Source organism: Plectropomus leopardus, chromosome 5, assembly GCF_008729295.1.
Source record: "Plectropomus leopardus isolate mb chromosome 5, YSFRI_Pleo_2.0, whole genome shotgun sequence".
Taxonomy (NCBI): Eukaryota; Metazoa; Chordata; class Actinopteri; order Perciformes; family Serranidae; genus Plectropomus; species Plectropomus leopardus.
The window spans coordinates 19932123-19943654 of record NC_056467.1 but is presented as its reverse complement, the minus strand read 5'-3'; the positions used below and the strand labels follow the sequence as shown (position 1 = coordinate 19943654).

The window sequence follows — 11532 nt, the reverse complement described above, 5'->3', positions numbered from 1 at the left end:
TAACCGCACTTATCTCCCCGTTCTTATGAGCTAATTGAGATGGCAAAAGCCAGCTCTGTATTTGTCTGTAGATGTAATAGCACGTGTGATCTCTCTCTCTCTCTGCAAACCTGACAACATCACAAGAGCTGAGGATTTTTTTTTAAAATGCAAGAAAGCCTTAACCTGTTTGCTTGTAGGTAAATCAGAGCTTGCGTTATGTGATCACCCACGGAGAGGACAAAGAGCAGGAGTGAAAAGAGGAGACGAAACACAAGGATGAAAAGAAGACGAAGAGGAGCAGCAGTGAAGCTTCTGCATGTAAACAGTCTCGCCATGCTGTTAAGTTGTGGCATACAGTGTGTGTGTGTGTGTGTGTGTGTGTGTGTGTGTATGTAATTATGTGCAATAAAGTGGTGACTTAACGAAATGAATCCCTTTGTTGTCGTGACTTTAATCTCACTTCAATAATGAACACAGATAAATATCTGCTGAGCACCACGTCTCGCAAATGAAACAACAAAGCACACCTGAACATTGTTTAGTATAAAAGATAATGAAACATGCACAACACAACAGTATTCAAAGGTACATCAGTAGACTCAACCCGCTATAACATATGACAACTTATCAGAAACAACAGATACAGACAAGTTAATCACTAATAATAACTGAAGGTAAAGTTTGACATTTTGGTTTGCTTTCTTGCTGAGTGTGAGATGAGATGTCTGTGCTTCCAGCAACTGTTAGCTTAGCATAAAGACTGGAAATGGGTAAACAGCCAGCCTGGCTCTGTCTCAAGCTAAAATGAAACCTTGTTATTCTGATTTTGGAGTGCATCTTTTTTTCTTACCACTTATAAAGTTGAAGTCACACCAGGTAACTATCCATCATCAGCTTCTTTTGCAGTATTAAATATTTTTGCAAGGGGTGGAGCCAGATGTCTTAACAGTCAGGGCTCAGCGCAAACCCAGGGGGATCAGGGGCAATGCTCCTTTGAAAAAAAAAATCTGCATTTACCTGTCTCTGTAGGATGTTGCAAAGTTGTAATCACAACAATTCAGCCAATTCCCTTTGAATTCCATGCAACCTTGCAAATGTGTCCATCATTGCAACTTTAATGCAAAATAAAATATTTAAGAAGTTAAAATCTCATTTCATTGGAAAACCGTGCATCACACGACATGGCATGAAATGGCATCACATGGCTAAACAGTGTTAAGCAACAGTGTTTGGTCATTTTTGCTTTTGGTGTGAGTTTGTCAGGACTGTTTAATGGCTCAGTGTGCAATGTTAGCAGCTGCTGAGTTAACTCTGGCAGAGAGATTGGGAGGAGAGTGGCTCAGGGAGACGGTCCCTCAGCACTACTTAGAATTAGCTAATTATCAGCAATCAGCTGTTGATCAGTTGATCGCAGATGCAAATGCATCAGAAATATTTGACCAATTTTCACTTTCCATCACAATTTCATTGCAAAAATCACCTATGGAGATTGCAACATGCCATACAATTTTTTAGTAAAATTGTCTTGAAATAATTTGTTGAAATCAGGAAATGTAAAGCCACAACAATTCCTTAAAACAGCTCCAAATCATGGAGGGACTGACTTAAACAAGCTCTATGTACTAGTTCCAGTATTTCAGATAACAGAATGCCTAAAAATCTGTACATAATATTGGGGGAAGAAATGATAAGCGTTGAGAAAAAAGTTCTCCTATAGAGCTCACATCCCATTTTGTATGCAATTGTTCTTCAATAGTCTTCATCATTTTATAATATAAAACAACAAAGGTTGAGGATGACTAATTGTCACTCCTGCCACCTAAATAGAGGCAAAAATTGTCTAATGTTACTGAACAATATGACGTGAGCGCAGCCAGGTTAGCTGTTTCCGTCTGTTTTCTGTTTTTGTGCAAGGCTAAGCTCACTGGCACCAGCTTCATATTCAGCATACAAACATTAGAGGTTAATAAATCTTCACATCTAACTCAGCAAGAAAGTGAATGAGTTTCTATCCCAAAATGTCGACCTATTCCTTTTACACATGAACCTTGTATTTGAAAAGACAATGATTGTACCAGGCATGGGACCAAAAGGCTTGGTCTCTCAGAGACTTATTATACAATAATCATATCATTTTGGAAACAAATCTCTGAGGCAGTTTATGAAGAAGTCAATGTAATCCTGTTTAGTGCTCCATCAGCCAGTCGCGTGAAGGTGAACTGGAGCCGAGCAGGGTCTGGGTCTTGGGGCCAAAACTCAACTGTTTCAGCATCTCCTCATTTTGCTTTCCAGATGTGCACTCTCTCCAGATGCTATTCATTTCACTTAACTTTATTTTAAGCAGATATTCTTGGCAGCCCGTCATGTCTTACCTCAGTTTTAACAAGGCAGAGCAACCAGAGAGAGACAGAGAGAAGAGAAAGGGAGAAATATGTTTGACAGGCTAACACGAGATGAACCCCGAGGTCGATCCAAGAATGTGTTTGACACTAAATAGTATATTTTGGGTCCAGCTCTCGGGAACTCACATCACAGCCTGAGGAGTTTTGCAACATCAGCCAAGGAAACTGATGTGTTTACGAGGCAGTCTGTTATCTGAGGAAAAGAAAGATGCCAAAACCCTCATAACACTTTATGAGATTATATTTCATTGTACAACATTGTACGAGTGCTGCCGCTAAGGTTATGTGGACTAAGAGCATGCAGCAACAAGGTCAGAAAGGCTCAAAAAAGCCTTTCGTGTGAATGAAATGCTCAACATCTCTTTGTTTTTACTGCTAAAAAATGGCAAATAAATTGTCATAATTCAAGAAACATGATAAAAACAAAAGTCTACGTCAAGTCAAGCAAAATTTGCCACATCCATCATAATTATACACATACATACATAATTAGACTGTACTCTTAAAGGGGAACTTGTCTTTGTCTCTCCCCGGGTCCTGGAGTTTGAGGAACAGGCTGAAGACGCTTCGTCTTTATGGCAGAGAACGACAGGGGGTCCAAAATGCTGCCAAAACCAGATCCTTCAGAGGTCTCTGTGTAGAGACAGGAAGCAATCATCCAAAAAAAAGACTCCTCATTGATACAGCCTTGAATGAATAGTCTGACATTTTGGTGAATATGCCTGTTTGCTTTCTGGATGGAGAGTTAGAAGAGGAGATCAACACCACTGAAGCTACATCCAACAGAATGGAAGCAGGTGGAAACAACAAGCCTGTCTCAGCTTAAAGTTAAGAAAATCAGTCTACCAGCACCTCTAAAGCTCACCAATTAGCACATTATATATTGTGCGTTCCATCTGTACATAAACCTAAAGAGTAACAACAACATTTGTGTGCTGCACTGTTTCTTAAAGGAAGCAGAAACCTCTAGGTCATAGTTTACGTTGGTTCAGCGGATTATTTCGGTTTTTGTGGTAATACTCACAATATTCCTTCACTCATTAGGATTATTAGTCAGAGTATGAAAAATGTAGCCTCTGTTGTACAGATATATTTTCTTCTAGATTTATTTTATTTGTGTGTGTGTGGACACTCAAACTTAAAGTTCAAACTGTGTCGATGCTCTTGGGTGCAGAAAATCAAGCCTGGAGCCAAGAAATACTTTGGCACACAACACCATAACGGAGCCGACTGTTGTCTGTGTGCTTTTATTTGTGATAGTGAGCTTAAGAGATGCTGGCAGGTGGATTTTGTTATCCTTTGGTCAAAGCCACGCAAGCTAATTCCCTGTGTTTGCAGTCTTTGTGCTAAGCTAAGCTAACTGTACTATTGTCTGACTGTAACCTTATATATAACAGACATATTTGAGAGCGGTATCAATCTTCTCATGTCACTCACTGCCATAAAGTGAATCAGCATATTTCCCCCAAAAATGAAGCCTGTAAAAACGTTTTCTTCCATGTGTGTTTTTCTCCTCACCATGAACACCGATCATGTGCTCCAGGATCAGGACTCTCTCGGCCAGGATCTTCAGGGCCTCCCTGAGCTGCTGCACAGCTTCGCCCTGAACAGCACCATCATGTTAAGTTAAGTTTCAAATGAGCTTAAGAGGAAATGATACTAATAACGCTTACCTCATTCAGGCCTTCTCCGGGCTCTCCTTTTGGCCCCGGTGCTCCCTGTGAAAACAGAGTAAAATAATCTGTGTGTGTTTGTGTGTGTGATTTAGGCAACACAATAACCTCATACTTACAGGTAGGCCCAGCTCGCCTGCTACACCTGGAGGCCCCTGGTAGAAAAAGAACAGAGAGATATAAGACTCCTGCTCTCTCTCTCTCTCACACACACACACACACACGCACACACACACACATCTTCCCAGCTTGCATTCTTTATCCCCTCTGTGCTAATCTGCCTCTTCACCAGATCTCCAATCTTAAATCATGCTAGTAGAGGAAGGGGATCAGGTTTAAAGACAGAGGCCCACTAGAGAGCTGGATAAAAGAGGGGACCCGACATGGCCGCCCTGATTAGTGAGGCCTGGCCTTGGACGGGAGAGAGAGGAGGATTAGTCACGGCTCGCATTGGGTCTTTGAAGAAAAGCTTGTTCACCTTTAATGTGTTTAAGATTGCATGACAGCTAGGAACATTTACAAAACGTAGAACAAAAAGCATTTTGATAGTTCATCAGATTCAAACATGTTCAGCCAGCCTGCTAATCCAATAACGAGGACGATTTTTACAGTGGCCTCACCCTTTCCCCTGGATCTCCTTTAGGCCCAGGATCCCCAGGCTTGCCTTGGAGGCCTTCGTTGCCCTGATGTCAATAAAACAGAGGGGCATGCATTAATGATACCAGTCATACATCCATATCATTTATTGATCCAACAGATTCAAACACTCACATCTCGTCCTGGCAGGCCTGGCATCCCTGTGGGTCCTCTCGGTCCTGGAGGGCCTGCAGTGTCATTCAAAAAAACATTTACACATGAAGCAGATTAAAATCAAAATGTCTAAGACTGGCTCTGTTTTGAAACGTTAAAATTAAATTCAGCCAATTTATCACAGTTTAATTTGATTCAGAAATAACATTGTCCTGAGAGGGAGATTTGTCAGCGTTTTCAAAATAAACCTCCATGTTCTCAATGTTTCACTGAAAATAGAATATAATGAATACATAATATATAATTAAATACAATATATTCAAATAACGTTGAGTAGTTTGAACAATGTTTGATATGATTTAACAATAAGATTTAACAAAGTCATATCCACTTGTACCGCTGTTTTATTGAATCTACATAAGGTTCATATATTTATGTTGTCAAATTCAGGAAAATACTTCTTTGTTTCCTCACCATTATGTATATAACGTACAACCACAGAATGGGGGAACAGAGTTTCTTGACTTTCAGCCACCACGGGAGGTGGTAACAGCACTTAAACGGTCTCTGTGTAAACAGGACAGAGGGCAAGACGGACGTGACATTTTGACAGCATGCTATGTGTGCATCCCACAGCGGGAGATTTAAAAAGCAGCTGTAAGCAGTTAGCAGCTAACTCAAAAAAGAAGAACAGCAATCGTAAATGTCCGCAATTTGGAAAAACAATTGGGTCCAAGCGCTCCTTACCCTCCAAGCAAAGGATGAGATCAGTTGCCATAAACAAGGGACGATAAATGGTCGTGACTGTCATGTTATCCCAAAGTGCTGCCAATCCGTGTGTTATATGTCACACTAGATATTGATGCTGTTGTTTCAAACGTCACACCCATCCATCCATCCATCCATTGCTGTCCGCTTATCTGAGGCCTGGTCGCTGGGGCAGCAGGCTGAGCAAAGCAGTCCAGACGTCCCTCTCCCCAGCAATACTTTCCAGCTCCTCCTGGGGGACCCATCCTTCACTGTGACAGTCAGACGCAGCTCCGCATCTCTGCACCAATCCGCCTGTCCATGTCATGCTCCATTCTACCCTCACTCGTGAACAAGACCCCAAGATACATGAACTCCTTCACTTGGGGCAGCAACTCCCTCCCCACCCAGAGGGGGATATCCACCGTTTTCGGTTAAAGAACCATGTCTACATTACGTTTTTTGCATCGTAAACGTCACGCCCATCACAACTTTTTGGGTTGCATAATGCCAGATGCTATTTAAAATCACACACTGGAGAGGACAGATGCTGCCATTGTTTGTTTCTGTGGACCAATGCAAAGGAGGCATGAAAAAAGGGCCTTTGTAGCGGCCCTCTAGCACTAACTCTGTATGTCTTGTGGTCTCCTGCACAACGTGTTTCCTGTCTTTGGGGTTTTGGGGATCTAAAAAAATTATTTTAAATTGAAGCAGTGCTTGAAGTCATGGCACACTCTGCATATATCAGTATCTATCCATACAAACACAATGAACTGTATTGGACTGGCAATATGATGTAGTGGCAGGAAAAAGCTTATATTCATACCTGATGGGCCAACAGGACCAGTTGGACCAGTTGGACCAGGTGGCCCAACCACGATCTGAGGAGCAGGGAGGCCTGGACGGACGGGGATCTCCTCTGGAGAAAAAGTTCAAACAAAAAGTTTAGTTTACCTTCTGCACAAAAGATAACGAGTGTAAAAGTTGCATCTTCTGCTATTGCAGAAGATGTTACTAACGGCCCGCCAGTGACTGGCAGCTGACAGTCAGCTTTACGAACTACGTACTCAAAATGTTACCTGTACCAGTATTAGTCTAAGCACATCAGATAATTAGTAACATTAACTGTAAAATAAAAAAATAAAGTGTATCAGTGTGGAATTCCTTAACTCACATATTGATAACAAGCCCATATATTTCAAAATCATAATCCAATTTTCTTAATTCAGTTATCACTTTTGGTTATGCTGCGCCACCCCAAGATTTTCAGTGGTCCAATTCAGCTAACCGCATGAAAAATTTCTGGGGCCACAACTGGTTAAGACATCAAGAGCGACCACTCAGGCAACAGAGTTTCATCAGCAGTCAACAGGAGGATTAAATCCAGTGTGACAGTGATCCACAGGAGCAGCTGCTCAATCTAAAAGAGGTCCTGTTTAATGGAGCAGTAAACGCCTGGACACGATTTTCATTCAGGAGGTGGAAGTCGTGCCTTGTTCCCAGCATGCTGGCTATTTCAAAGTTGTAAGTATGAATGTTGTTTTCAACCACAACACACTTCCTACTTCCTTTCCACTTTAACATATGCTCAGAGTCAGCCCCCCCCCCCACCCCCATGTTGAGGCAGCGCTGTTACATTATGGCTACAGTCCACAGAAAGGGTCTAGAAGGAGCAGATTTCCCTCTGGAACTAATTTTCTAATGTTACAGTCTCCTCGAGCCTGGCTGCCTCCCCGAGAAACTCCACATGAGTGGCAGACTATCTCCTCCCTCGTTCATAGCTAGCCCAGATTTTGGCTCCGGGCCGCGGCCTGTTCCCCCAAACGCAGACTGTTGTGCTGACAGCTAACAAATTAGGCCTGATTTACAGCCAGTTGGCCCCCCTCAGCTTACATGGTCCCACAGACCCAAATCTACATAGTTCCAGACCCGCAGACACAGTTCTGGGCTCAGAAAGGCAGACGCAGCCAAAAGCCTAATCGGAGCCAGCAGTCTGCATGAGGTAATGATTATAGCATGGGCTTCTGCTGCCTCCCTGTGGTGAAACAGAGGCTTTCAATGTGAGACATGGATCTTTTGTACTTGTGTATTTCAGAACAAATGAAGATTTTAGAGTTTCAAACACTGAAAAATCACTTATTTTCATGTTTTATACTCATTTTAGGAGAGGACAAAGAAGCAAACACGTATCAAAGTGGATGAGGTGAATGACAAATGCCTCAATATATTTTTCCAATAGTTTTAGACTTTGTTTTAAAAAGCTCCTGAGCTAATCTTGTGATTTATTCGCCAGTATTTGGCTCCATTGTCGGTGGTGGTGTTAAATGAGGTTGCAGTAAACAGTGGCTCGGCAGCAGCAACACACACGGAAACAATTAAACCAAATGTAAGCCAGCCCTTCGCTGCAAAGAAACAATACTCCATTACGACTGTGAGTCCTCCGCTGAAAGCTAAAGACACATATTGCTCTCTTAAACACTTGGTAACAGCTACAATATGCTCCACGCTTCCACCTGTGCCCCTTTTTAAACCATTTTCCATACATTGAAACCCATCTGGCCTGCGTTCATGTTCTGCCTGACACAATGATTGCAAAGGATGAACATAATGCATGAGATATGTGAGTGCTTGAAAGTGGTGAAGCACATGATTCATCAAAATGGACCTGTGGTTTTGGCATCGATTCAGACAAACCAAAAACTGAGTGCTTGAATGATTTTACGATTGTTCTTGGGTCAGAATTCAGCCATGTGTGTGAGATTGACTTCTATTATGTTCTCATTTAAGGCCATCTGGGACAATTTAGCTCTAAGTTACTGTGAAAGAGTGAATGTGAAGTGGAACAGTCTGCTCACCTTGATTGTCCACGTGAAAAACGTCACCACGCACTTGGACAGACGAGGAGCTCCGCCCTGGGGGACCCGGTGGACCAGGAGGGCCAGGGAGACCTATTGTTCCTGCAACACCTCTGTCCCCCTTTGGTCCTGAACACCAAGGTGAAATACAGTGGAAAAAAATGAGTCATGTTAGGGTCTTTTTCCAATTGTAAGTTTTTCAAACCATCTATAAATGAGCAGATGAGACTAGATGGTCTGATGATATTTTACCGATGGGTCCTGGAATGCCTGCTCTTCCCGGTGGACCTGGTGGTCCAGCAGAACCTGGAGGCCCTGGTGGTCCAATGGGCCCTGGTATTCCTCTGCCTCCTGATGCTCCAAAAACCCGAGAGTCAGTCAGAATCAAATGTAGAGTTATTCGTCAAGAAAAGAGCTATTCAACTTGTAAAGACAAACTTTAGGTATGAGGTTTCAAAGAAACTCAACAAAGGAGTCAAACAAAGGACACTGTTAATTTTCATAATGGGTAATGTCCCATTGGGATTTTTGGAGCTTGACATACTAGGGACCAAAGTTTAAAGTATCTCAGCCTCTGCTGCTTCAATTTTTTGTTGTTGTTTCTTTGACCCTTTGAAAGCTGGAGCGAAATCATTTTTCTTACTTATTTTCTTACATTTTCAAATTGGTGTAGTTTCTTTCAAAAACATGGGTTTTTTAAGGAAATTAACAGATTTAGAAAATTATTTTGAGGTGGGGAAATGTCTAGTGAAAAAAAAGAAAATGATTTTTTTTAAAAAGAAAAACTATATTTATAATTATCATAATTACATATTTAACATTATGTCACACAACTATAATAATTCAACATCTGTATGAGTTCATGAATTGATTTTCTTTGTAAAATCTTGCATAGTATATCTTTAACACATAGTAAAGGGGTCTAAGATCAGCAGGCAGACATAGGCGCTGGAAGTCTGTCACAATTATTTTAAAAATACTGCCCACACTGTTATGATAAAAAGCTGGTTGAAAATCACCAAAGGATCCCTTTAAATAAAGGTGAACTTTTCCTTTCATCATCTCTGAATATTTAAACTGCATGTACTGTACTGCATACTGTATTTGTACTCAAATACAGACATTTAGATATCAACAAAGCAGGATCATTTTGTGCTCGTTGTTTTGTTTTTGCCATTTTTGTGTTCATTTTATATTTGTTTTGCCTTTTTTTAAAAATTTTGATTTAAAACAGGTCTTTAAGATCTCCACTACATCTTTCAGAAAGTATGTTTTTGTTGACACCTGGTGGCAGGTATGATGGCGGTCCGATAGGAGTGGGTTGGGGTGCGTCCACCTCATTGTCGGTTGAGCCCTCTGGTAGACTGCTGCCTGTCTGCAGGGATGAACGTCCCTCTTCTAACAGCTTGATCTAAAACAAGAGCATCAGATTTTAGACTAGGTTACACTCTGGTGTGTATTAAGTATACCAATGCACACAAATTCTTGCTTTCAAATAACTTGTAGGCTTGTAGGGATCATTGTTACCTTTGATTCAATGGAATTTATTCTGCTGTTCATGTCAGTGAAACTGGTGCAGTTCAAACACTCTGTAAGAAAAGACAGACAGACAGGATGAGTTTAATTTTTGGGTATACACGCTTCTTCTTCTTCTCCATCTGTCTTTTCCTTTCCTTCTGTCTCTGCCTTGCCTCTTTCATTCCTGTTTCTTTTTTCATCCTGGCACCATCAGTAGGATCTTTCTATCCCACTTTAGCCAAGATACACAAGATAAGCAAGAACAATGTCCATCAAACCAGACGCAAGAATTTATTAGGTATTCCTCCCTAAATCATGTCACTCACTCACAGAATAAATATATCAGACCTCTCTCACTCTCTTACACACACACACACACACACACACACACACACACACACACACACACACACACACACACACACACACACACACACACACACACGAGCCTGGCGCACACCTGCTTGTCTCCTGACTCAGCATGTTTTCAGTCTGTCTGCCAACTCGCCGTGATGGCCTGTGTGCCCACACACTCATATCTTCCTCCAGATACCTAAGCCATTAACTGTGCTTAGCATATGGAAACACAAACACATTCAGACACACAGGTGCAAACATACACACACACACACACCTCCATCCATATACATTTACTGGTATTTTCCCAAAAGTCAACAAGAAAAAATGTGATTTATAGACATTTTGTGATATTGTTTATTTGTTTTACTGTCAACAAATTCCAGGAAAAGACCAAAAACAATAAACTGATCCAACTTAATCATGCTGTCCTTTACTATTAAAAACAGATCAACACGCCACACTGTCCCACTGGGTGAAATGTCTCCTCCTCATGATAAACTTGGGCAATGTAGTTTATGTAGTAAACACAATATATTTTTGGTCTATAGCTGTTGATAATGCTCCATTGAAAGTGAAAATGAACTGAGAGGAATTTGTTTACAATGAGCAAAATATTCAGTAATGTTACACTTATCCTTAAAGAAACTGTACAAACATTTTTGCGGGTAATTTGGCACTATCTGCCTATTTTTCCAGCCCTCTCATGTTCATTTTTACATGTAGATCAATGAAAGCATGGAATTATTTACCACTGTCACTGACCAAATTAAAAGCGAAATCGCTGTTTAAAACGCAAATAAGGAAAAACTTTGGAAAATCATATTTGTAACACGCTCTGCATCTTGAAGTCTGTAGTTTTACTGTGAACTATATTGAGTTACTGAGATTTTAGATTCATACATACACATACATGTTTACTCATACATACATAAACTTATCACATATATTGTTTTTCTCTGTCTTATGTTTGTTATTTGTGGTGATAGTAATTTCAAAAGTACCTTTTTAAATGACAGCCACATTTAATGTAATAAATGTTTTACTTTGTGTGGACTAAAATGTTTAATGTATGTTTTTGAATGTGGACCCCAGGAAGGTTAGCTGTGCTCTAGGGCACAGCTAATGGGGATCCTAACAAATGAACAAATTAAGTGTTTTTTGTTCAGCACCTGCAAAAAAAAAATTTGTTTGCAAGTTACTTTTTATGTTGCCCTCACTGTGTTTTGAACACTTCGCTGATCTCTG

General features: G+C 40.9%; 1 protein-coding gene across 1 annotated transcript in view; it reads right to left on the bottom strand.

Moving 5' to 3' along the window:
- Positions 1-413: 413 nt before the first annotated feature.
- The window catches only part of LOC121943326 (collagen alpha-1(XXVI) chain), a 32376-nt gene continuing 21257 nt past the window's right edge, over positions 414-11532 (bottom strand). Inside the window, exons 4-14 of the mRNA XM_042486846.1 lie at positions 9937-9998; positions 9694-9820; positions 8662-8760; positions 8410-8538; positions 6381-6473; positions 4829-4881; positions 4678-4740; positions 4177-4212; positions 4058-4102; positions 3903-3987; positions 414-3017 (exon numbers count right to left, since the gene is read on the bottom strand). Of these exons, the coding sequence (XP_042342780.1) occupies positions 2887-3017; positions 3903-3987; positions 4058-4102; positions 4177-4212; positions 4678-4740; positions 4829-4881; positions 6381-6473; positions 8410-8538; positions 8662-8760; positions 9694-9820; positions 9937-9998 (923 nt within the window). The 3' untranslated portion in view covers positions 414-2886. The remainder of the gene's footprint in view (positions 3018-3902; positions 3988-4057; positions 4103-4176; positions 4213-4677; positions 4741-4828; positions 4882-6380; positions 6474-8409; positions 8539-8661; positions 8761-9693; positions 9821-9936; positions 9999-11532) is intronic.